Source organism: Calonectris borealis, chromosome 7 (assembly GCF_964195595.1).
Source record: "Calonectris borealis chromosome 7, bCalBor7.hap1.2, whole genome shotgun sequence".
NCBI lineage: Eukaryota > Metazoa > Chordata > Aves > Procellariiformes > Procellariidae > Calonectris > Calonectris borealis.
In genome coordinates this window covers 13,121,839-13,149,050 of record NC_134318.1, presented here as the reverse complement: position 1 = coordinate 13,149,050, position 27,212 = coordinate 13,121,839, and the positions used below count along the sequence as shown (strand labels likewise).

General features: G+C 36.6%; 1 protein-coding gene across 6 annotated transcripts in view; it reads left to right on the top strand.

Annotated features, from left to right (window-relative positions):
* The window catches only part of WAPL (WAPL cohesin release factor), a 74,557-nt gene that overhangs the window by 28,357 nt on the left and 18,988 nt on the right, over positions 1–27,212 (top strand). For 5 of the 6 annotated variants that reach the window (XM_075154303.1, XM_075154305.1, XM_075154300.1 and 2 more), the window contains 5 exons: positions 2,574–2,692; positions 16,629–16,724; positions 19,867–20,019; positions 20,268–20,404; positions 22,445–22,556. In XM_075154303.1, the coding sequence (XP_075010404.1) occupies positions 2,574–2,692; positions 16,629–16,724; positions 19,867–20,019; positions 20,268–20,404; positions 22,445–22,556 (617 nt within the window). The remainder of the gene's footprint in view (positions 1–2,573; positions 2,693–16,628; positions 16,725–19,866; positions 20,020–20,267; positions 20,405–22,444; positions 22,557–27,212) is intronic. The other variant, XM_075154304.1, reaches the window with a different exon arrangement.

Here is a 27,212-nt window from a genome sequence, read left to right as displayed (position 1 = left end):
TGCATTCATTTTCCTTTCAATGATCAAGATGAGATTCCTATAATCTTTTTGGATAATAAAATAGCTTTTGTATATCAGCATCTAGCACTCAGTTCATTTCTGGTGAGCAAACGTGCCCTATTTTTTTTTCTTTCTTCCTTTGCATCTCCGCAAAAACTGAATCACCTTAATTGGGTAAATATTTTTAGCCAGTTAAGAGTACATCAAAGTCCTCAAAGGCAGAGTCCTGTTTGGACTTCAGAATCTTCTGCTGAATTACCCTCGGGCACTAAAACAGAACTGGGTTGTTTTTCCCCAGGAAATTTGCTGTGGTGTTGCCTTCTAGTTGGTCTTTGAACATCTTTCCAATTTTAGCAAATTATCTCAAAGATGATAAATGCCTTGAAAAGGCCTTACACGCTTCCATATTGAGAAAAAGGTCAATATGCTCATCTTTTCTGTGAGAGGGGGAAAAAAACCATCTATAAAGGAGAGAGCCAGTGGAAAACAAGCTTCATTAATGTCACTGCTTACCAAACTACTCGTGTCTTTGCCTGGCTCAGTTCATGTTAACAAAAGACTTCTCCCCCATGCCCTATTTAGTTTAGATTTGAAAATCTCATGGTAAGATATATACGCAGAGTGCCTTTGGGATACCTAGAAGGCCCTAAAGAGCATTGATTAAATAAAAGCATTCCAGATAGTCTTACAAAACTCATGATAAAAGTGTTTGGTATGCTAGCAACATCAAAAAATGCAAAATTATCCTATTGTAAGTAGGAATTGAAATGTTTTTATCAAGAAGTTTCTTTGAATTTAAAATTGCCTAATTTAAATGGGATAGTTCAGGATCACATAAGAGTAGAATTCAAACAAAGAAACTTAGATGATTTTAAAATTAGGCTTAGTTGATATAGAGCACAATTAATCATTATTAACCACAATACCAGCTCCAAGTCTTAGCACAAGGCTCAAATTATTGTGCTGATTTGGTGGGTGAAAACACATCTTGCATTTCTAGAGTGACTTGCATGTTTGTAATTACTGTAGTCAAGTGAGTTACTTTTTAGCTTTTAATCTACAATAGGAGGGTCCAGTTCTGTTGGTTTGACTTTCTTTGGGAATTGCATTCAGGGCCCGGCTTCTTCAGAAGTATTTCAGAATTTGTAAGGATGTGTATCAAAGCAATTTGATTTGACTCCTTTTAATTGGTAAGTTCCAGCAAAGGACTAAGTTGACTTTTATATAGATTTGGCAGTAGTTTTGCTTTATTTAAGTTAATGAGAATTGGTCTGTAATATTTTTCCTCTGTTAGACTAATTTTATCAAAACATCTTTTAAAGTCAGTTATTTTCAGAGGGATTGTTCATGCTGTGTTCTTAAGCTCTTGTGCTGACATTGTACAACTAAACTGAAGACCAGTGGGCTGGGATGCGAGAGGGTAGTTCCAGTAGGTGCCTTGCAGTGGGCATCCTGCCTACCCTGGTGCTGCCAAGCCCAGTGAAATTTACTGCAATTTAAGAAACTTTTGAGCCTTATTTTGAGAATACTTATATTCCCCAGACTAGGGAAGTTTTGTGTCCTTGCGAGTACTGTTAGAAATTTGCTTGCCTGATTTGCCTTTGGTTGCTTCCTTGTCTAGGTGCTTGGCTCGTCCTGTTTACTGGATGTGAGTGCACTTGGGATTAGAGTAACCAATCCAACCTGCTTGTATTTTTGCAGTGCGGTTTTCAAATAGAGGCAGCTTCTCTAGAATAGATCGGTTTTCTAAACTGTTTATCAGATGAAACAGTGCTTCTCTGTGCCTGTCTTTATTTCTGCCTTGAAATTTATGGTAACTTCTGGTTTGTGCCAACTAAAAGAACATAAGCTGGTCTCCAAGGGATAATGCTTCAAATACAACACAAGTTTAAAGAAAAAAAAAGAATAGGACAAGAATTTAATTAGATCAGTGAATTGCAGATTTACAGTCCAAAACTGAGTACTAGAACTACTGGTAAGGCAAGTATTGAATACATTGAAAGGCCATTTCAGCGGTTCCTTCTAGCTGACTCCTTTTTGAGCTGATGACCACATTCTTTTAATACTGTTTATAGCAGAATAAGCAAATATAAACAGGCTGCCTTCATGAGAAGTGAAGTAAGGATCTATTTTTCGGTCCTGTAATTGTAGTGGGAAGTATTCTTCTTCTAAATCTCTTAACCTAACACTTTTGAAGAACCCCAACTACTGTTTAATTCATCTGCTGCTCACAGTTGTAGCAGTAAGCCATAAGTAAGCACATATAAAAGGTAACCTGGGATTATAAAATGGGAAATAATAACTTGAAGCTTACACAATGGGCAAGAGGTGCTATAATAATTGTGATTGTGTACCTTGTGATGTATCTTCCATGCATTATGACAGTCCAGTCACTAAACCTGAGCTCTGTTCAGAACTGTGTTTGGCTTTAAAGCTGATTTTTCTGATGAAGATTGATTGTTTATTATATAATTTCAGAAGCTATACATGAGGAAATGTCAGATGCAAGAAATGCTCTAGCAGTTCAACAGCTTTCAATATGGTTGTTTCATGTCTATATTTACCTTTTACAGATCTTCTGGAGTTTTCAGAGGATGCATCTGGTGTGCCTGAAGGCAATAAGAAATCCACAAATAAACAAGGTGATAAATCTAAGGAAAATACCAGGAAGATTTTTAGTGGGCCAAAGCGGGTGAGTAATAGTACTGAGACCAAGACAATGTTCTTATTTTAATTAACTCTTCAGTATTGATGTTTCTTCCTATATATGTAACAGGGCTTTTGTCCCAGTTTGTATCTGCGCTTGAGATAGTTTGTTGGCTTTTAAGATTGTATCCGGAAAAATAAAACCTTCAAGTGCAAAATTTTTGTATCGATTACTGGGAATTTCACTTTTCAGGTACAAGTCTGGGGTTGCACAATGGCAATGTGCCACCTAGATGCATTCCGTTCTAGATGATTCTTAAAGCAAAGCACCATTAAATGCTGTGGGTTTTTTTTTGTCCCCCTCTCGCTCTCCCAAGAAATATCTATCATATTATAAGATTGAACCTTTCTGAAAGCTTCAAATTTGGCATTGGTATAGTCTTTATAAGGACAAGTGCCTTTATAGCATGTGGAAAGCTGAGATTTTGTTTTAGTTAAAAAAAGTAACCCCTGATCCCCTGTATACCCAAACTATGTAGTATTCAGTATGAATTTGCCCTTTCATACTGTGAATAGAGCTTATTCATTTTGTTGAAGCTAGGTGTGGTTTATCTTACCTGTTATTATAAATTACTCAGTATTTTGAGGCTTTTAAAAATATGCATACAGCAAAAATTGTGTTTAGCTATTAGGTGAAAGTTTGCAATAGTGGGATCCATGTAATCTCCATTAAATGAAGTTTTTATTACTTGATTGTCCAGGATACCCATTTCTAATGCTTAAGGCCTTTTCATATGCATTTTGCATATTGTGTTCCCGTTGTCTGGTGAAGAGAGTAGCTGTCTCACCATCGTTGCAATCCAGAACTGGTGTAATAAGAGAAAGAGGGAACTGGAGAGGGAAATGTGCTTGTATTTCTCCTTTCCCTTTGGGTTCCAATAAGTTTTGCAAGACTCGGCAGTTGCATGTTGTAATAGAAACTCTCTTTTATATGTGTTCAGAATGTGTTCAACACTAACAGTTCTAAGAACTTTTTTAAAAATTATTTTTCTTGTTATTTTTCCTAAAGAATTCTAATAATTAAATCACACTCTAAAATTTCTCATAAAGGTAGCTAATTACTTGTGTTATATGATAGTTTCACTTGAAGTAATTTTTTTAAGGGTTTTTGGTCTTGCAGAACCAGGAGATTTATCTCCCCAGCTGTGTTGATATGTAATCATTTTCCATTTAAAAATGCGGATTTGTGGGAGGAGGACAAATGGACAAATTTGTGTTATTTCTCAAAAGATGCAAGGGAATATTTTCATTTGGGAGGACATGTGACCAATAAGTACTGTCAGTTGTAATGCCCCTTTGAAAAGAAGTATCGCTGCTTCTTGCTTTGTGACTTTGGACAGCTAAGCTAATACTTTTAGCTGCTAACTCTTGCCTCCAGAGTTTGAAGACAGACTACCGGCAAGTGTGGAGGGTCTTTTCAGAACCAAAATAGTATTTCTTGAAGATGAGAGTTCCTCAGCTTCTGCTGATTAAATAATCATTTTTTAAAAAATCAGCTTCCTATCAGTGAACATGTTACAATAGACTGAGAAGCAGAAGTACAGGGAATGTAAATTTAACTGTACCTTTTTTGCTGTATTTTTTAGCAGCATAAAACAGCTGTGGGTGTTCTGTTAAACATGGAATTTTTTTTTAATGTTTCAATATTTATATGCTTCAAGTACTGTTCTATAATAGCATTTTATGTGTTTCTCGTTTAATTTTTATACTTTAAATACTTGAGGGCTTATATGAAAACTTTTAATTAATTTTGAATGTATGTATAATGAAATTATGTGGGGAAGAAAAACTTACAGCAATATCATACTATGTGGAAGAAAATGGTTTCAACTCCAGAAAATTCTCAGTTGGGAGCAAACTTAATCCAAGTGGAAAAGGTGAGAATTAAACAGCCTTTTTAACCCTGTAGTGATATAATGGACCTAGAAGTAGAAATTGCTGTAATTGCGATTCAGATTTTAAACTTTAATGTTCTCTAATCATACGGCTGTTACATGGAGTTACTAAAAAAGCTTGTAAAGCTTGTTCTGATGGTAATTAGAGACGCTATAATTATCCTCCTAAACTATAGATATAGACTCTTAATCTCAGTTGCATCTTAAGGGAATTTTCATTCTGGGAATGAAAAAAATGAACTAAAAGTATTAACTGGACCATAACTGAATGATCTAAAAAAAAAAAAAAAAAAAATCTCCGGAACTTCTTCACTGTTTCATCACCCTCTTTTTTTTTTTTCTTTCTTTTTTTTTTTTTTCCCCCCTTCCCCTTGTAGAAACTGGCAGATACAGTATTAATTATTTTCTGCTAGATGGTGATATTAGAGGTATGGCACTTTGCATCACACTGAGCTGAAAAGTAAACAGCTCTGTTACTCAGGAAGCAACAGGTGGTATTGTTAAACTTCAGTAGATCCAGAAAGCTGAAGTGTTTTTTCCAGTTCGTAGTCAGCAGGACTCTCGCCCATGTTTGTGCTTTTGAAACCTGACCATTGTACTCTAATGTTAAAGTCCAGTTCTTGAAACTTTGAGCATGTGTGTAATAAAAGATTACAGACATTATTGACTTACTGAATCACAGTGTTTCTAAAAACTGCTTTTAATGTAAGGAGTCTCACTGAAATCACTATTCACACACATAATAATGAGCATAAAAGTTGTAGTAGCGTGTACATTATGATAGGTATATGAAGTCTCAACCAGAATTCTGCTTTTAAGTGAATTAAATCTCTTTATCCTGAGCCTGAGTTACAGGGGGAATATTATGTTCCGCAGCAACGTAATTATGTACTTACAGTACATAAATATTGGCATTACTTGACTTGCAAATTATGGGTGTGAAGCATACATGAGTAACATCTGCAAAAGTTTGTTTGCAGCTGTTTACAATTTTAATTCAACTGGTTCAGTAACTCGTGCTCTAGCATGTAGGTTTGGGAACTCTGTGGGGCTGTGATATGCCCACCTGCTGGTCCCTTTGTGCTTAGTTCCCCTTCTACAGATGAAACTGATTCTCAGTTATCAGACAAAAACCAGTAAGGTATACAAGAACTTTTTTGTTGCTGTGGTCCAAATCTACTCAGACTAAAGGCTTGAAAATAGGGACCATAAAAATTCTTTCCTCAGATTTCTTGCTCCTGCCCCTCTCACCACAGATTTAGGCTAGAGTCAACAAAAGAGGAGAATCAGTTTTTGTAGGAATACTCTGGAACAGTGCTTAATGGTCTTATGCAAACTATGTATGTCTCTAAATAGGAACCTGGAGGAAAAAAAACTTGGAAATGTGAGATAAAGAGAACTAGTTTATCCCCAAACTTAATCTTTTGATTGATCAGTCCTAGAAGTTGATGATGCCTCTGCCTGGTATTTTGTGCCAGAGCTATACTGTCAGTTCAGCATTTCTGTTGTCCAGTGTGTCATTAAGGACCACCAAATCCTCTGAACTGCAAATTTTCTGCGATGGCCCTCTGCTCTTAAGCTCGAAATGTATGATAAAGAGTGACCTGCAACTCTATGCTGATCCTAGTTCTGCCTGTGGCCATAGGAAGCCAGCCTATACAAGGTGAATACTGATTACCTTTGTATATTCCAAGGTAAGAATGTAAATAGAGTTGCAAATCATAATTAAAAGGTGTGGGAGCCTTTCAGCTTGAGAGGCCAGGGAGAAGGGGGAAGACTATAATCCTTCTGTTAGTGCTCTTCAGTGCTGCTAAGACATATGGGAAGACTTACCGTGTCGCATGAAGTGGGACAAAGAAGATATAACAGAAAAAAACACTGACTCTTTCGAGCAGACATACCCAAAAGCAGTTTCATGGTGTGTTTTCTCAAAGTAGCATGAAATGTCAAGGTATTAGATGAGTGCTATATCAGGATATTTTTTTTTCTGTGCCTTAGAATAGGGGAACTTTAGAAATGAATCTTTTGGAATTAATTTCTTAGATGTTGATATTTTTTGCACTGAGTATATTTCATAAAGCTTCCATGCTAGTATCAGCAGAATGCAGTTTAGCACCTATAAAAGACTGAAATTTTCTTGAGAGGGTAAAACATACACCTTTTATGATTGGTAACATGAGGAAGAAAGTACTCACCGCATGGACAGTCTACATTGGTGATTCATGGACTATTGTTCAAACTAAAAACTAACCTGAATGCTAGTCTGTTGCTTAATGACTTCTGACTTCAGTTAAAATTTGTGTATTTCCCTTAACTACTCACTTTTGCAATGAGAATTGAATATTTATAAACAAATTTAAACTAGCTTAAATATTTTTTCTTATTCTTCTGTCTTGCTATGCCTGGAGAAATTTCTCTGAACTTGCTTGTTGAGGTCTTAGCTCTAGAAAACCTGTCTGTTTTGCGACTCTGTATACATTTTGCCACATGTGCACAGTGAATGGGAAGAAGAACATTACATCAGTGTGCTTTTTTTTCCCTCTCGTTGTGCACACATTGGGTTGTACAGGAAAAGGTATGGAAAAACCCTTTTGCCACTAACTTGATTATCATAGTGTTTCCTTTGGGCCACTCACTCAAGTACTGCACCACAGTGCAAAGCACTTCCCTTGTTTTTAACAGTGGCATTGCTTCAAAGTTATTCCACTAGTGTGGAATGCATTTGTCAGGAAAAGCTGAGATCTTGTGTTACGCATTAAAAAAACATGACAAAAAAAACCCTCAAAAACCCCAACAAAACCCATAAGGACTGTAAAGTTTTGCCTGAAAAAGACAAAAAATACTGACAGAAGTATTTGGTGAAGCTGCCTTTGCTCTCCTTTTGCTCCAACTGCTCACTTCTGTTCCCTTGGTCCTTCAGTTTCCCAAGACTGTGTATTGAACTAAATTGAGGAACCTATCTGTGTTTAAAAAATACCCACTAAAAGGAAACATTTAACATAAATCTCAGTCTGGTTCAGTGAGAGACTGTAAACAATTGTATCCACTCAGTTGAGGGAACAGAAGAAGAGAGATTAAGTCGTCTTAACCTGGTTAAGTCAACATTGCAACTGAGAAATGCTCACTAAACACAGCCAGCGTTAGCAGGATTACATGCATTACTTTGATCAAGTGACGTTAATAGAGTTAGTCATGACAGTAGTGTTGACTACATGAATGAAATCATTGCTGAATTCAGACATGGCTTAGCCAACAGACTGCTTCTGAAGTCTGTATCTAAGGTAAAAACTTGATGCAGTCGTAACCCTGTAACTGTTTGCTTTTCATGTTTTATTCAAGTTTTACGAATAACTGCTGTTTTTTGTGCCCAACAAGGTACAGAAATGTGTGCAAGATTTCAAAGTGTGTTTTTTTGGACAGATCAGTTGGAAGGATGTGTTAAAGAGCACTAATTTCCAGTTATCAATTGCTGAACCAGAAAAAAAAAATTTTTTTTTTCTTCTGTGTGACTTCAGTTTGATCTGCAACTAGTCCATAGTTCATTATTTAATCTTTTTTGCATTATTTAATTGCATCTTTCTTGTCCTGTAAGCAGGGTTTTTTTTCATGAGTAGGTTGTTTTCATTGAGTTGCCATATCTCTGTTATGAATTTTAGGCACTGTGAGAAACTGTCAATCCTTGAAAATAAAGCTTACGTGTGATCCTGTTGTTCCTAATAGGATTTGCTGTAATACAAGTTTAAGGGTATAACCTGTGAGATCTTTTGCAGGTTGATGTGAGCTTTTTCCACTGGTGCTTCATGCTGACTGGAAGAAGCTATAAATATCAGCTTGAAACAAATGCTGTGTCTTAAGTTTATATGAAGTCCAAGATGAAATGCTTGCACCTGATCTTTGAAAGTGTTTTGAAATTGAAGAAGTATGGAACCATGCATGGCTCTTGGTTTGACTGAGTAATCTTACAGCTAATATGACAATGACGTGCGCGTGGGAGGGGAAAGAAACTAGGCTGCGCTGTGATGTGTAGTTTTCCACTTAGCTTGAATTATACTTTACAGTAGATGTTTATCAAAGACATCCTGCAAGTAACATTTATTTTTGCTTGCCTGCAAATGAATCTGCATTTCCGCAGATTAAATTTTTAAAGATTTTTAGATTTAATGTATGTGAAGATTAATCTATCTTAAGTGCACAACCTCAGATGGTTTTGGTTAATTATTTTCCATAGCTTATTTTAAGTAAATAGTCTTGGAAAAGCAGCAGTGGAAGCGTAATTCTAAAGTTTTGCTATATCAGTCATAGCCTTTTACATACATTTGATGGTAGGATCAGAGTAGACTGGTCAGAACTAATTTCAAAAAGAACTGCTTGTCTTTATCTTGCATAACCTTTAGGAAAATAGTATCCTACCAAAAGGGTGAACAGTTATAACAAAGCAGTTTTTCAGTGATGTTAAAGTGCTGATACTATACACATTGAGCTGCTATTTGCACCCCAATTTAGCAAGTCAAAATTGCCCTTTTTTTTTTTTTAATAGGAAGGATTATTAGTTGACATTTGCTATTTTGACTCTGTTGAGGAATCGAGCTGAATTTTGACGATCAAAATATTCTGTGAAATCTCTGGCTTGTATCAGTTTAGCGCTAAGCCAGCAGTCTGTTTCGTCAGCAGTTTGACAAACGGTGGTGGTCAGATCTGACAACCTGTGACAGCATGTTGCTGCTTCTGCGGTACATTCCTTTCATTTACTGGCTGGTGCTTCTGGCAGATGGTCTGCCCAGTCCTGAACTGAAGTTTTTTGTGGGTTTTTTGTCCAAAATCTGTTTGTTGGAATGATGCACAAGAGATGAGCTGTTCTAAGTGCTAACCAATTATGAACAGTGTGTGTATTTTAAGCAACTTTTATATTGCTGAAATAAAAATGAATTTTTAAAAAAAGATAAAAGGTAAGAATAAATCTGTTTCTTAAATAGTTGATTTGTTAAAAACCAAAGCTTCATATTGATACGATTATTTCACTTAACCTTTGCAAAACCAGATTCTTCAGTAAGCACATTGGTTTAATACTGGCTTCCTAGTGCTTACCATTTAGGGATTTATTTTTTTCCTATTATTAATGTAAATAGACCAAAACCAATTCTTAATTTTTAAGTTAGTAAACAGGATACTAATCAGGACTGGCAGGTTTTTAGATTAGTCACCTAATTTGGAGAGTGAAGTAGCCACTGTAATTTTACTGATTTGAGTTGGGGCATAACACTTTGAAGCCATCTCAGAGTAAAAGCAAATGCCAAGAGTTGGTCTGTTAACTTCAAGATAATCGTTTAATGCTGATCAAAATTATTTTCTTCCCACTCCTTCATATTAAAGCGTGGTGAAGAAGGGTGTGTTCTGGTAGATGCCAAGCTGAGATCCTTCCACCTGGCAAAACTGCTTCCTCGTCTGTCCTCCATATGCAACTGTTAGGTAGGACTGTGGTAGCAATGTTATTGGAAGTGCATTTGTTTAATGTCACAGTGGAAACTTTGTGTTTTATACTTCCAGCTCTTACTGGTATTAACTTGTAGGCAAGAAACAAAGATACATGAAAACATTTTTGAAACCAGATTCTCTCTTGTATCTTCGCATTTCCCCCCCCCCCCCCCATCAGTTGCATAGTTCCTAGTGATTAACTCAGTGTTTTAGTAATTAGGCAGTGCAGGATAGCTATGTAGGATAAATGTTACATTGTGCAAGGCCTCAGTCTTGTAGAAAGTTCTAAAACGGGAAAAATGCTCAAAGAGATTAAAATATACCAGCTGTATTTGCCAGTGGGAGCTTAATTTATATGCAGATGAATATGCAAAATTGTCTTCACAGCTCCCATGTACTGTATGAGTGTGGTTGGTTCACTCAGCTCTGTCTGTGGCTTTATGTACATTAGATAATAGTGCCATGCAACACGAGCACATCTTGAGAGTGAAACAGTTGGTGTTGAGGGCCCAATGTCCCCATTATACACATCTAGAAGTTTTTACTTTGAATTAGCTTTATTCTGATCTGCTTTAGGGAATGCCCAGTAACATCTGGCATGAGACGGGTGCTCTCTGGAAGAGCATCTTCAGGTTTGGTTTCTTCGGAAAGGAATCAGGTAGGCATACTCAGAGAGACAGCGGTGCAAACTACAATGTCATAACTGAGGACATCTGGGAGGTTTATTTGAAAAACGTTTTATTGATCCAAATGGAAACGCTTATGTGGGTGTGCACGCACGTGCACCCCAACCATATGACCTCTGGAATTTCATTGCTGTTGCAATTTTGTAAGGCTTTCCTGTTAGTAGATTGATACGCTTTGAGTAGATTAGGATTAATGGGGGGAGGGTCTGTCTGTCTCTCTGCTTTTATGTAGTAACAAAGAGGGCAGGAATTTTGTCTAACAATTTTTACGAGGATGTGTTTGTGCCAGTACAATTACTTGCAGGCAGATGCAGGGTCTTGTCTTCTCTTGATTGAAGTGATATGTTTCTAGTATTGTGGTGATGTGTCTAAACTATTGTACCCTGTCCCTTTTAATTAGACTTAACATAGATTTCAGGCCAAATTAGTAACCATAACCATATGGCTTCTGCTTCTGAGCTGACCAGTTTTGAGTACGCTCAGTGTAAGCAGTGTACAGAACACTATTTCTGTTAAAGAATGAATCTCATGTTTATCAAACTGTCCTGTTTCTTCAAGTTAAATTTTCATGTTTCACTTGGATATTTGACTCATCATCTTGTCCTGCCCTCTAGGCCTCCTTCTGAGCTTTGAGGAGGAAAAAAAAATTTGCAGTTCTTCAGAAGTCTGATGCAAGAAAAGCTTCAGTGACATTTTTCCCCCCTGCTCATTGTGTTGTCTGCTGCTGATACTCTTCAACCTTGTCTCACTAACAACTTGTAGTTGTGTAGCTATGTGCATGCATAATGTTTTTTGTGTACTGCATTAAATGGTATAGCAGCTCACGATTAAGTGGTCCATGGCACCCAGAGGTGATTTATTGGCACTAATCTGCTACTGTGATGCAAATAATGGAGATTCGGTTCACATTTTGAACACTGAATAAATGACTTGGTCCTGGTTTGCTTCTGTTTTTTAACTGCTGTTGGAAACTGCTATCTTATCTGGAGTCTGAATTAATTTTTTTTGTGTTATATACACATGGCTCAGCCTGTGCTGAATTGATATTCCATCTTCCTGTTTTGAAGTATAATTTCTTTTTCTTTGCTCTGAATGGATGTTCATTCCTTTCCCTTTTCAAAAGAAACAGTCCATTATGAATAGTTCTGTGCTGCATAACATAGTTGTTATCTTCTTTCTGTTCAAAGAGAGAGACATGCAGGACAGAGTAGTACTTTTAATGATTATGAATACTGAGTGGTAAATAACCATATATTTTGGTTTATTGGGGGTTTTTTGGAACTAACTTGTAGTTTTGATAAGCATCTGGCATACAGTCTTACTGAATGCCCTTCAGATATAAATAATGCATTTATCAGGATATCTGTTAAAAATGTTTTTGGGTTTTCTTTTGCCATTGTCTTCTACCTTGGAAAGCATTCTTGCCTGCAAATAGCTGCTGTCTTTCTTGTTTCGCTAGTATTTTCAGCATGACTCATGTCCCTGGCTCTTACTTTCTGCTATTCTTATGGCTATGAATGGCAGGCAACGCTGCATCAGTATGTGCAGAGTGCCAACTCTTGAAAATTTCAGCTCTGAGGCTTTCAGGGATGGGAGGTTAAGCATGACCCATAGTTTATGCCATTTGGAGATGATCTTATAAAACTGACAGCCCTGTGCATTTTGTAAAATGCCTGGCATTAGTTCTGGTTTTGCATCTCAGTTCATCCCCCAGAACCACATGCAGAGTCCCACAGTACAATATGCTCTCACTGGAATATTTGCACTCTTTCAGACATCTGTCTGTGTGTAAACAGCTGTCAGTTCTATACATATGAAAAAAAGGAAGCTCTTCTGCTATTTAGCAGAAGCTCTTAGAGCTGGTTAATACTGCAGAACTTACTTGCCCTTAAAAACGCGGAATTCAAAGGAGTGATGTACTTCCACTCGCATCTATTCTGAGTTAATCTTGAGAGGAAGAATTCTTAAAGAAAAGTCTGCATTATTTGAATAATTACAAGGTTATCTTGTCTTTAAGAGAAAGTAAGTCAGTTTCTTAAATTACTGCTGCTTAAATATCAGTGTTGCTTCTTCAGGGAAGCTTGTTATCACAAACATTTGAGTTGCCTTAAAAAAAAACCCGCCAAAACCAAACACACAAACCAACCCCTTTGCTTTTGTGATCAAGCCCTTCTGAAAAGTCTTTGTTCACTAGCATTCATTTGATCTTTGAGACTTTTCCTGGCTTCAGTTCTGTCACACAGTAATCTAAAGCAAGTCTACACAGTGCTTTCTGGTTGATCAGTATTGACGCAGTTTCTTTGCAATTGTTTTGGAAATCCATCTTTGTTTTGTGTTGCAAGGGAAAATGTGAAGGTTGCTTTAAGAGGTGGTTGTCAAGGTATTTGCCACGTCCATGTCTGTGTGAGTTGTAAGAGAGGCTCCAAAGTCTCTGCATAATGTGTTAGAACTCATTAGAACATATTTCTTAGGAAAGCAGTGTTGGATTTTTGCAGGTGTGTTTGGTGGTTGAGCTGTGTGCAATCAGTGTGAGACAGGATACTGGACCAAAGGGTAGGGATGCTGGGGAGCAGTGTCTACTGCCTAATGAAATATTACTGGGAAGGTGTGGAATCACAGACGAAATTACTTTGATCTAAAAGTGGAAGATATTACAAGGGATAGTGGCTAAAACTAATGTTCCATAGGTATTTGAGGTTTTAAATAATTACTATTTTCAGTTACAGTTTAGGTTCTGTTACAAGAGAGCTATTAAATGAAGATGTCCTCACTTCTCAGAACAGGCGTTTATTGGTGGCATTACTTGATTTCTTATGTAAAATGCGGCTTTCTTCTATATTGCATTGGTAGTGCCTCAGCAAACTGTAAAGTGCCTTGTCACAAAACACTTTGGGATGCCCTAGCTTTTGATTTAGTGAGGGATCAAGGAAAATCAGGGAAGAAAAGCCCATTTTTGACTGCTAAATGAAAAGGATGCCATCTTTGACTCGGGGAGCCTCTGAGCCCTGAGTATTTAGAAGGAATTGTCTTTATCTGTTTGCCGTGTTGAACTCGCATCAGCTATTGCTCTCTGCTGAAGAAAACACACTAATGCTGTGTGGACCTTTTGATTATGCTGGCACAGCTGTTTGTATACTTTGTTCTTATTCCATATCGAAGCACGGAACTTGATCTCTGTCATCTGTGCTTCCTTGCTATATACATGTGTATGCCACAGAGGTCCTGAATTTTGAAAAGCCAAGACTGCAGACATTCCTGTCGCGTGGTCAGCAAGGGCCTGTCCCAACCGCTGCCTCACTGAGTAAGACGAGCTTGAATGCCAGCGTGCCTCTGCTCCCCCTGCGCCTGACAAGGGCTGTGTTTGGTTCATCACGGAGCATGAGGCCTGGAGAAAAGGGAACACGCAGGTGGGGCACAGGCAGAGGCTTTATGTACCGGGGCAGCGAGTATGGCGTGCTCTTCCCTTGAACTTCATAAAGATGGGAGTCCTGCAGCAGCAGCAGAGCCTGCCTTGGTCTGTGCTCCCGTTGTTTCTGCATCGAGCTAAGAAAAAGGCATAAATCTACGATCCTGTTGTGTGGGTTGCAGCTCCCTGCAGCATCTCCCTGCTGGGTGCGCTGAGCCTGACACTGCTGTTGCAGAGACCTGAAAACTTCTGTGCAGCATGTAGCTCCCAGACAGGAAATTCAGGAATATTAATATATTAGTATGCTTTAAGTGGGGATAGAATACTATTTGAAATGATAAGTGAGAATTGGGACGATTAATAAGGAATATCCTATGTTAATAGGACTTCTGGCAGCTGTAATGCAATACGTTGCTGTCAGAATTGTAGTAGTTGAGCTTCCCTGCAAGATTAAGAAGAATTATGCATCAGCTGAAACTGATACTAAATATATGCTGTACTTTCATGCTGGTTACTTGATAAGAGTGCGTTATTTCCTTGAATTATCCTGTATACCAGGATATGGCACCCAGAAACTTACACCTTCTCTTCCCGGTCTTAAGTATGCAGTGAGATAATTTGTGGAACAGTTGCGAGTAATTCAAGGGGGAAAAAAAGTGAGTATCTAGAAGATATTCAGTGGTTCTTTTCAATTTCAGACATTTGTGAAACATTGTATCTTTCATGATTAAAAAAACATCTTTGTTACTAAGTTGTCCTTCTTTTGTTCATCACAATGAGTCACATTACAGGTAAGAATTTGCTACTCAGAAACGTATAGGAGAAGAGAGAGTTAACGTTTTAACTATTTTGTCAACAGTTAACTTTTTTCAAATAAGGATCTATATGACACCATCTTCTTATTTGTGGACAGAGATGTCCTCTCATAACTGTAGCAGCATGAACTTAAAACTAGTTTCTCAGTTTAACTGAGCTTGGTGAGATTGTCAGGAAATTGAGCAAGTTAGTGCTTCTGTTACTTGGGAAAGTTAAAAATTGAAATTATCAAAAACCTTATTTTGGTACTGCTTCATGTGGCCATGGTGGTTACACGTGGCTGCTGAAGGACTTTGTATATCCATCACCTGAAAATGTATTGTTTAAAAGAGCTTCCTTGGAAAATAGATAAACTGTTAAGACGATGGCCATTTTATACTTGTTGCTGAATGGTGCATGAGTACTGCTTTAAAAAAATAATTAAAAAATCCAACTAAGTTAAGTTTCTTATGACCACATCAAAGCTCACTGTAGGAGGGAAAGAGGCTTTTCTCTTGTCTGGAAACTAAAATGATTTCGTGCTTGACAGGTCTTTTGGGGTCTGAAAATTCATAGCTGAGATTTTCATTCTGCTAATATTCTTTGAAGTTTTGTTAGTCAGGGCTTTCTTTTCTTGTAAAGAATGGAAAGATGCAGCACAGTAGAGTTTTAGCAGTAATACAGAAACTCTTGACTTACAAAATCTACTTTCTAGCTTTTGACATGCCAAAACCTTGTTACACTTCGTAGAATGGTATTCAGTCCATAGCTGGTACTGCTAGGTTTGCTATACATGGCCCCTCTGTGGGCTGTACTTGAGCCAGTGGCTGTTTTAAATAGTCGATACGTTACATTTTGACAGAAAATTATTTTTAATGCTCAGCTTCTTTTTCTTTTTTTTTTTTATATTTTTTCCACTTTTTAAATGCTATATAAGTGCATGTGAGGAGGTATGTAGTTATACAGTTTACACAATATATGGCATGTTGGGAAATTGTGAAAATTGTAATGGTATATTAGTCTGGAATATTATTATGCAATTAGATTGGTAAACTCAGATGCTAGAAATACAATTCTGCCTTTGCTTCCTCTAAGAATTATATTGTATTTCCCAAAAATTCAAGGACAGTAAACTTTGATGCATTTTGATTTGCCATGACACATTTTTGAGCAAGAAGAAAAAAAAGGGTTCTTAATTTATTAATATGGATTAAGGCATTTAATTTGAGTGTTTTCTATTCCTCCAAGCATCAAGTCTATATCAATTCTACATTTTGATTCTAGTTGTATTTTCTACTGACATGGTGTTTGCTAACATTTTTTTTTTCTCCTTAGCTGTCTGTTTTTGTCTGTAGGAAGGTTGCAGACCTTTTGTCTTTGAATAAACTTAAAAAGTAGAAAAACTGAAAAATTCTTGCAATACATACACATCATGTCTTTTGCCATTTGAATGCGTCTGTATGTCTTTAAAACTATCAGATGCTTCAAAGTTTTTCACATTTTCTCATATATACAATATTGAGAACTTGCGTTGCTGAGAATACAGAAGGGGGAAAAATGAAGCTCATCTTACTTGTTTGGCTACACTATTGCTACAGTCATTTTTTTAATTATATAGTGACTACTGGTAGATTTGCTAAAAGAATAACTTTTATTTTTATCTTTTAGTCTCCCACAAAAGCTGTATATAATGCTAGACACTGGAACCAGCCAGAATCAGAGGCTCTGCCAGCACCACCGGTTTTGAAAACTCCCAGTGTCCCAGTAAGTAGACTGTTTTTTCTCAAGTTTAGTAAATCTCCTTTTAAGATTCACTGACATTTTTTGAAACACAAGTTCTTGATATCTGGTAATGTCACAGTAATTCAGAATGAAGTCCACTTTGTGATGTGAGCCATTGGGTATTTGATAGGAAAGAAATTGTCAGTGGAAATACTCTAGAACAGGATCTTCCATATCATTTCAATATACACATACAAAAAAATACTTCAATCAAGTTATGTTCCCTAATCTGCTGAAGTTAAGCTCTCTGACAATGGACTCCATTTCATCTTCTGTGAGAACCCCTAGGATTAACTTACTAACACCCATAGAAATCAGCAAGTTGCAGGTCAAAAAGGAAAAACTGAAAAAGAGATATTTCATTTATTTTTCCTTTCTAATGGAGGAAAGTATTGTGAATTGCTGGCTTGAGTCTTTAGACACTATGAATGAAACAAAATTTTCTGTATACAGCCAGAAGTGCTGCTATGAACATACCAGATATAAGTAGACAAGAGGTGAAAACAATTCTTAAAGTAACTTGTTTGTTCAAAAATCAATGATTGTTTTGAGGCTTAAGGTAATTGTTCTTTAACTCTTTTGAGACCCTGAGAATCCAGGGTCTTGGGCTTACATGTGTGTAAATGTTGTTACTGATTACGCTACTAGAGCATTGTACATTGTCAGTAAATTTCATTTCATTTGATGCCTTGCTTGCAGTACTCGCCTGAGAACAGAAAATCAGAAAGTAGATATTTTTGCAGTGATAAGTCTTCAGCTTTTGTTGTTGTCACCAGTTTCAGTTTGGTTTTTTTTTGTTTTTTTTTTTAATTCCACCTGTGTGTGTGTATTGTTCTGATACTAGCTCCTCGTTGGTTTTGGTTGCATCCTCACGGTATTGTGAACAGCCTTCCTTCAATGTTAACTGCACTGCCTGGAAAATGCAGATGACTCATTTTAAAATAACCATTACCACTAGTGTTTGAAGAGAGAGCAGAAATTTCAGTCCTGGGTTTCTCGTAAACCCCTTTCTCAATTTAAATTACGTGCATTTGAACTGAAGCTTTTGTTGCTGAGTCTTTGTATTGATACTGATTTTTGTGAAGTACTCTGATAGCTAACTTCAAGGCAGATTTTGTCTGAGTCTTCTCAGACAGACTTTGACTGTATCTTCTTCAGGCTAGAAAAATGTCTGGATTATTCATATTCAGACAAGCCATTTTGTCTTCTGTCAAACTTCCACTTTGTAACTGGAACCATCAAAATACTAATTTAGGAATACGGCAGAGGTTTGGCTGAACAAACCAGTTAGGGGAATTTGTTTGTATCTCCTCCTCATGTTATGATGTACATCTGGAGTTACTTCAGCCACTTTTTTTAACCTTGGTTTACGTGTGTGTGATTAAGATTTAAGAGTTATGAGATAAATGAGCCTTGATCCAAATGTTCAGCGGTAATCTCTGTGCAGATGATTCTGCCTCTTTAATTTCTGTAGAAATTTGTTACCTGAAGATCTGGATAAATTTGTCTTAGATTTAGGGTGAGAAACCCATAGCGTGCAAACTGCTTATGCCAAGTACTCTTGCTTATGGCCTCTCCGAGCTTCCTTGGAACTTGCTTTGAAGGGGAAGCCATTAACCAAGACTTGAATGAGATACTTCAGTGGATCTCCTGTGTTCACAGACTGATAAGACAAGAGTCCTCCAGTATGTGCTCTAAGCCAGCTTTTCAGGGTGGTTTATTAGCATTTTGCCACTGGAGCCTAAGTGAGCAAATACTGAAGTGCTGCACAGTGATAGAGGCAGCGTGTAAATCATACTCCGTTAATATAGTAGGTTGTTTTGGCTTATATTTTAATTTTGACTGTTGATGTACAATGCACAAGACGGCTTTCTCTCAAAATATCCCCTGGAGTGAGTAACACCTAATGCATCCTCTATGCCTGCATATTAATTCTATTTTTTTCAGTCACACTTTAAAAAAAATTCTCATTTTTCTATGTAAGGTAATTAAGTATGTGATGTTACTTAGAGATTGAGGGTGAGTAAATGGCCACTGGCATTGGCACTTGTACATATAGAATTTGGCATTTGGAGGTCTTTTTCCTGTATGCCTTTTTTTCTGTAGTTTGTCTTCACATCTGAATTTGTGCCAAAGAAGTAATACGAAGATAAGCTGCCATTTAAGTTTATAGTAGCCTCAAACTAATACCGAGAAGTAGGTTGAGGAGAAACCTGTAATACTTGCTTGAGATGGCTGGAAACTTGTCAGTAGTTATTCTAGACCTAACATCAAGTTCTCTACTACCTGTTGTAAGTTCAGAATAGGTTTTGCTGTATTTTGCGCTATAATATGTTGTTCCTAAAATATTAACAACACAAATATGAATAAGGCCAGTGTAGTGAGAATACCATGAATTTACAAGAGCATACTCTACCTGCACCATGCCTCTCTTATTTCTCTGTGTGGCAATTCTTTATGATGCTACGAAATTTATATTGGTAGTCTTCTACCTACAGGCAAAATACAGTTTGGAGTATCAGGTTGGAGAAGTCGGTTTTCTGATAGCCGCACCCTGAGTACAGTAGTGTGGTAACCTCAGTAGTTAGAGATGAGAACAGTAGCCACAGAGTTTTTCAGTTCAGACTATGTTGAGACAGTGATTGCTCAATGCTGTGCTCGTATCCAGACCTGTGTACTTAATGATGGTTCAGTATAGCAACCAACTTAGTCAGTCCTGGAAGCTCCAGTGTAAGCGGGTAAGGTACTTGTAAGTATCAACAAATAATTGTTTTTAAACACTGAACTTGGTTGGTTTACTTACCCTAAAGCTTAAGGAACCACTATAAAGGACTTTTTTTTTTTCTTCTTTTTTTAGTTTCAGAATTCCACTGGAGCTTTCCTGACTACTTAGAACTGGCTTTTATTATTTAAAAATGCATATAATTTCTGACATCTTAATTTTTTTTTTTAAGAGTAGGTACATTATCACACAGCTTAGGTACATCTTGGTAGTGTAAGGCAAGGACTAAATAGTCCCAAAACGTGACTTTGACAATTGCACACCTGTACTGTTTCCTGATGTATTTAGTGTATGTTTACATGCTCAAAACATCTGCCCATTTTAGCACTTTCTTATTAATAGGTAAGGCTATCTTCAAAGGAGGCAATTCATAAAGATGATGGAGTTTTTAAGGCTCCTGCACCACCTCCCAAAGTGATAAAAACTGTGACAATACCTACTCAGCCCTATCAAGAGATAGTAACTGCATTGAAATGTAGGAAAGAAGACAAAGAAGTAAGTATTCTTAACAAATTTTTAAGATAAAGAATTATTGGTAATCCTAAGTACTGAAGGAACAGTGTCAAAATGAAGTTTGGCTTTCCTATTAAAGATAATATTTTTATCTAAATAGTTGAATGGCCTTCATTAACTTCTTAATGTTTCCTTGCACTCAAAACTGAATAGATTTTACACTGTACTTGTTAAGGTTATAATCAATCCCAAGAGCAACTTACCTAGGTCAAAATATTTGTCTCTTCCAGTTATACACTGTTGTTCAGCATGTAAAGCACTTCAATGATGTAGTGGAATTTGGTGAAAATCAAGAGTTCACAGATGATATTGAGTACTTGCTAAGTGGATTGAAGAGCAATCAGCCCCTAAACACACGTTGCCTTAGGTAAGATATCTTAATATAAAACACTGAACTTATATTTAAAAGAGATACTGAATTAAATATTCATCAATGAAGTGACCGTGCTTTAAAATGTTGTTTGGGTAGTTACCTGGCACTTCTGCTATAAAGAATAAAATTTGAAAATAATCATCGAGATGATATATTGTGAATAATCAAAAGTAGTATGATTAGGAAGATGAAATAGAAAATTGTACAGAGAGACACATCTTCAACACAGTTGTTTTCCTTGCTATAAATTAAAAAAATATTTTCTGATAACTTTTCTTTATTTAGTGCTATCATGTGTGCGATGTCTGTTCTATTTTCTAATGCAAAATTCAATTCTAAAATAAAATCCCTAAGACTGGAAAGTTTGCTGGCTATAATCTCGAACTAATGTAATATTGAGATACTTTTTAACTCCAACTGCCTGTTCTTTATCTTCTGTTGAGAAATAACATAACTAGTATCCACTGGAAATATTGTGGCCTCAATATTAATTGGAAGCTTCCCTAAGTTGTCTTGAACTACTCATTGCACTCTTAATATTCAAGTTACACATTATTGCGCAGTTAGTATCAAAAATGTTAGTCTTGCGTTGAAAAAGTTTATGACTTAATATTGGTGTCCATTCCCTGGACATAAAAGTGATTAGAGTGATGCTCTGTAACCATGTAATAATTTTTTTTTATATAATATATACTGGTAAGTTTTCCTCTCTGTTTAGCAAAACTAAAATGGTAGAGAAGGAAGAACTTGAATCCACAGAGAGAGATGATGAGGACACTTTACTTGAGATTTCACTGTGGATGAGAAAAAAGCTTTATATGCTTTTAAGAGAGCTATTTTAAAAATTTATTGTTCATGTTCCTCAAAAACTAGCAGTGAATATTGTTACTGGAGTCTAAACACAAGAAATCTATTATCCAGTTTGTATGTACATTATGATAAGAATAAATTAATACCATAATGACAGTTTAGGAATGTTTTTCATATTGAGTGCACTTAATTTGCTCATATGGCAAGCCTCCTAAGATCTTAAACTGACTTTCTTACTTTCCAAGTTTATATCGTGGAATGTAACTTGTATAAACACCATAAAAATTTTTTCTTTCAGTTAACAAATTAAAAGAAAAGTATTTTTCCAAAGGAAATCAATGTGTAAGAATAGGAATAGACGTAAAAGAATCAGAAACTGGTAGGTAAGCTCTAACTGGTGCTGTTGTGATTGGAGACAGAAAGACCACTTGTTCTTTAAAGACCATGCTGTGTGAACCTTTTATAATAAGATCCCTCAGTAGTCATGGAAGACTTGATTGCAGAATCACTCCCACATTACTTCACATTTAAAAGCAATATATTTTTAATAGTCTATGTGTTGCACTGTGCTAGAAATGGCAGACAGCTTGCTAATAAAATCTAGGGGAAGACTTCCATTTTTGAAATAGAACTGTTATGCTGATTGCTGATTAGGCTAATATATTTGTCAGATTTTTCCTGAAATCTATAGTGTTTCCATCAGCCATAAATGCAGCAATAAATATTAAAAATGTTTGGTTTTTTTGTAAAAGTATTGTCAGGCATAAGCAGGACTAATCAGTCAATTAGATAATAACTGTTAGATAGTGATGGAAGCTCACATTTATAATTTCTGATAATGCTTTGATCCATAATAAGCTCTTCTGTGCCTCTAAATCAGAGCTTCGTGCTTAATCCGTGAACATTTTACTTTTGGTTTAACTACTTGAAAATATTTCAACTTTTGTTTGAAAGCAGCAAGTTCAGGTTACCCTTTCAAATCCTGTTTTTAGCCAACTTAAAATAAAGCATACATAGTTTGGTGCTGGTAAGCAACTGGTGAATGAAATGCGTCTCTGTTCACCGATTACAAACTTGCCTTATACAAATTCTAGAAGAAGCATCCTGACAGAGTTTGTCAGGGTCTGAGGTATATGGTCAGTCACGTTTTGTAGACTTGTTTGTCTGCCAATTTTGTAAACGTGTTCATTTTAGTTGTTCTAATCCAGGATTAATTTTCCCTAGTGTAATCAGCTTGGCGACAAAGTGCGCCATGCCCAGCTTCCGAATGCATCTGAGAGCACATGGGATGGTAGCCATGGTTTTCAAAACACTGGATGATTCCCAACACCATCAGGTATGGATATATTATGTATTTCATTAAAGTTTGATGATACCTGTCTACTTTGTATGGTTTTTGTGTACATATAATTCAAGGTCAAGCATCCAGTATAGTGTGCATCTGGGATCAGCAGCTCCATTTTAGAAATCTGTAGTGAAATGAAAAGTAAGAGCACCTGTGTTCCAATGACGAATTCCCATTCCAGTGTTCATGTGCTTCTGGGTTTGGAAATTCTTTTAAAAAATCATTTAAGCTTTTTAAAAAAACTGACTGTGCTTTGGATTGCTATTTTATATCTTCTCTTAAGCTTTTTTAAAAAGTTTTATTATTGTATTTATAATTTCCTTCAAATAAAATACATTTGAAAGGCATCCTTTCTCCTTATATTTAACGATGGCTCTAAGTGCTCATCTCCAGACTTGCTTGTATGTGAATTATCGCTTTTTCTGTAGCTGTTGTGGGGTATTTTTCATGTCCTGTGCTTGTCTCCTTGAGCAGTGCTGTAATTGCAGTACTCATGCAGGATGCCATGAGTATGTGCAGTGTTCTATGATAAATCTAGGAAAGGTAGATTTTAACTACTTATGGTAACATGACCCGAGAGTTAAAAACTGAAGCAGTTTGGGTTTTCCTTCTTATCAACTTTACAAGTTCAATTCAGCTGTAATAGAAAATGCTTCTTGTGTGTGATATTATTTTTCCAGTGGTTGGAAACCATGCCTCTGCGGGGTATCCCTTGAGGTATTGTTACAAAAGCTGAACATAGGAAATGTTACTTCAAGTGGGTAGTAGATACGTATATCCAGTCAGGTTTATTACTTTTATTTAGTAGCTCTAGAAGAACGACATACAATGCAGAAGGAAACTTTGCACCCACAGAACAAGACATTTAAGAGATTGTATTTGACATCTTACTGTTTGTGGGGGAAAAGCTGTAAAGCTTTAAGTAACTAATTTAGAGTAATAGCTTATTTTCCATCGCCCTCAAAAATTAGCAATGGCTAACTGTAAAACATAGGAACCAGGTTCAATGCATTCATTATTTTGTGAGCTGTCAAAATAGTGCCAAGTGATACTAGAAATAAATAAAGTAGAGTCACGCTATTTAGGACAGTTGCCACCACTGAGTTGCAGGAGATCTGCAGAGGACAGCTACAGTTCCTTGGAAAATGTACAAGCTTGCTCGGTGTATTTTTGGCTCTTTTAACAGTTACCATTATTCCTTCATTTTCAAAAGAACTAGCACGTACAGTTCAAAAGGAAATTGCATGCTATTATTAGGCTGCAGTAACAAAAAGCATTGATTATATTCACTATTTTCAGTATATTTGATGAAATGCTCCCTTTTGTCAGGAAAAAAAAATCAGTAGTTAATATTTTAATATAATGCATTCTTGGTACAGGTTATAGAGTATTATAAAAGTACTGATTTATCAAACTACTATTAATAAATACTAAAATACATGCTCTAACTACTGACAGTATATGCTTCAACAATGACCTTCTCTGTATAAGCTTGCTGTCTTTATATACTACCCTTTCATTCACTAATTATTTCACTAAAATTTTAACTTGTTCAAAATGAATAGAAACTTCTCCACTCAATCTCAGCGCAAAGTAACTCAAGAATAATAAATCACACTAGGCTTTGCTTGCATGGCTCAAATCCACTTAAGGTGAATAAGGACTGGGGGAAAAACACAATTATTTTGTTAATAGTTTCTTTAAAGTATTTTGGAGATGGGAAAACTGCCACAAGGATATTGCTAATGGAAACAAATACGAGTGTATACTGCATTCGTTGTACTGGTACAATGGAATAGACTGAGAAAGTAGGGGACTTTTACATTTCCATGAGAATATAAAATAGCAGTTGCCGAGGTATTTTTTTTTTTAACTAGCAAGGAAAACGAAATAACCGGTTATCTTACTGAGCTATGCTCCAAAGTATTTACATGAAAATTACGTGTTCCACCAAATTTTTCTTGTAGATCTTGACTTTAAGCTACAGTTTCAGTTTTTAACTGACTTTGTCTCTTCAGCTATGCTCTAAAGGTTTTGGAGTATTATTAATTTTTAAAATAAAAACTATATTTTCATTATAGCTGTCAGTAGTTAAGCACAGAAATGTGGTTTTGTAATGTCTTCAGCATGTGAATAATAAAAAAAAAGTGCATTAAATGTAGTGCTGAACTCTAGAAAATAACCATCTGTTCCCACAAGCTGGAGTATAAATAGAACAAGCAAGGGAAGACGAGGATGAGAGTGGGTGTAAATGGTCTGCTGTTTCTGGAGTATATGTTCAACTAGGATGTTTTCCTGAATTCTGTAGAAGTATGGAGTGCAACTCCGTAGTTAGATATGCCATAAAATTTCTGTCTAGAGCAAATTCTATTTATTTTACTTTTTTCTCCTCTCTGTATTTGTTTGGAAGCAGAATGTGTTTTAAGCATCTTGAGGGATAGAACAGGAAAAAAAAAAAGCCCACCCAAAAAAACAGCTTTACTACTGCAATTCATAAGGGTGGGATTTTGAGGGTTTGATTGGGGTGTTTTGGTTATTTTGTTAGGTTTTTTAGGATATTGATACAAAATGAGTTGTACTAACAATTTTGCCCTCGTTCTCAGCTCAGAATTCTGTGTACAATAGGGCATGAGATAGCTTTCAGACAACGTGGTTGACTGTTTAACACTTACAGAAAATCAGAGCAAAATGTAGAGTTGTTATATTCAAGATGATACCAACTTGCCTATAGGGACTAAGAACAATGAGTTTTAGAAAACCCATATCACTGGTATGTAGCTGAAGCAGGTTTGTTCCACATTATAAGCACCATTCACATTTGAGGTCCTTACTTTCGCAACATCACTATTTTCTTGTTGCACGTCAGCATTTGGAGGCTTTTTGGCCTGATTGCCTTCAGTATGTATGCTGTTGCAGGAACCTACTTCTTGTTACATGTAGCTACCCCACCCCTTTTCGCTTTTCTGGCAGTCCTCCTGCAACCTGAAGCCTCTGTATAATGTCTTAGTCCCTGCTTGGGTCCCTTCTGATCACATTTAAGTATCTTAAAACCTGGGTGGAAGGTCTGAAGGGAAGTGTTGACAGAGCTTATGCGGAGAGAGAACCGTTAGTCTCTGCATAATAGAAGGTCTGTTGGCTTGCAAAGAAGGGAGCCTGGGACAGGCAAGGGCTTGGTACAGAGGCTTACAAAATGTGTGCGTTTGCCCTTATCAGGCTTTGGAGTATCTGTAAAGCATTTCTGAGTAGTGATCTAAGAAAGTCTCTGACTTTTTGAACTGCCTAAATTTTGGCAGCCCAGATTATAAATTCAGCAGTTTCCCCCTATTAACTGCTGCATAGTTTCTAGTTGATAGAAACTTCTCTGGGGGCTTACGCATTTTTTTTACCAGGAAGCTCACCTAGATAATGCTGGTCACTAGAAAATAGTTCTTCATAGATGTTGCTTTATTAGGTCCCACACGGGCTGAACAACGGTTAGCGGAGTAACCTTTGGTTTCTCTGGAATGCATGTGTTCCTCTGTCCTGTTTTAATAACTGCCATTCTGAAGGAACAGAGTTTTCTTCCAGGAACCTGAAATTCCTTAGAGTTTAAACCAGTTGCAGGTAAATCCAGAGTAAACATTTTCTATAATTAAAATGATAAAATTGCAAGGTTTATTGAAGAAAGTTAATAGAAATTAAGGGAAAACAATGTATACCGTGTCTATGTAGACAAGCCACATAGATTGCTTTCTACCTTATGTCTGACAAGGCTGGAGTAGTGATATTCACAGCCAAGATATTTTTTTTTTTTGTTTTAACCAACCCTGTGTCTTGAGGTTGTATTCATGAAAGGAGATGCAGATTTGGAAACTCTTGCTTCCTTCCTTCAGTGTTCCAAATGCATCTTCGGTAGTTAGTCAGATTAAAGTCTTTATTCACCTGAGGGTTTCCTTGACTCAGACATGAAGGAGTTTTAAAATAGCTTTTGATAGACTGTCAGCTGCCTAATCCTGTTTTGGAAATGCTGACACTGCTTAGTATGGCTAGGTATGATTATTACTTGCTTCTAAAATAAACAGAAGGAGCTAATGATTGCTTTGGTGGTTGGCTGAACTCTAAACAAGATGTTAATCTGCTGTGACACAGAAATTCTGCTCTTTCCTGTTGAGCTGTACAACATTCACATCCCAGAGTTAGTTTGTCTCCATTTTTAATTTACTTTATACAGAAAAAATTGTGTGTTGAGTCTTCAGAGTTGAACTCAGTAAGACACCCACATACCCCACACCCCCCCCAGCTCTTTTTTCCTCCAGATATCGCCAAAGGTTTCTGAAAGTATTGTGCCCCCTCACAACTCAATTCTCCATGAACATTTTTCATCTTTACCATTACTTGGAGCTCACCTGGATAGATGAGTCTCTTGATGCAAGTGCTGTACTTACCAGCACTAGGGACAGAGAGCTTTGCTCTGATCTCTTCACTGTCATTTGTCCCTTACTGACAGTCACCTTCTGCCTTTGCTTTTCTGGATACTCATGAAGATGAAATTTAATTCCTTCTTGAAGAAGGATTAAGTGTTTTTTATCCAGTAAGAGGTCCCTATACACCAGTTCTGTGTAAGATAGGGATGATCAAGATAATATTTACTTGTTAAGGACTGATGGC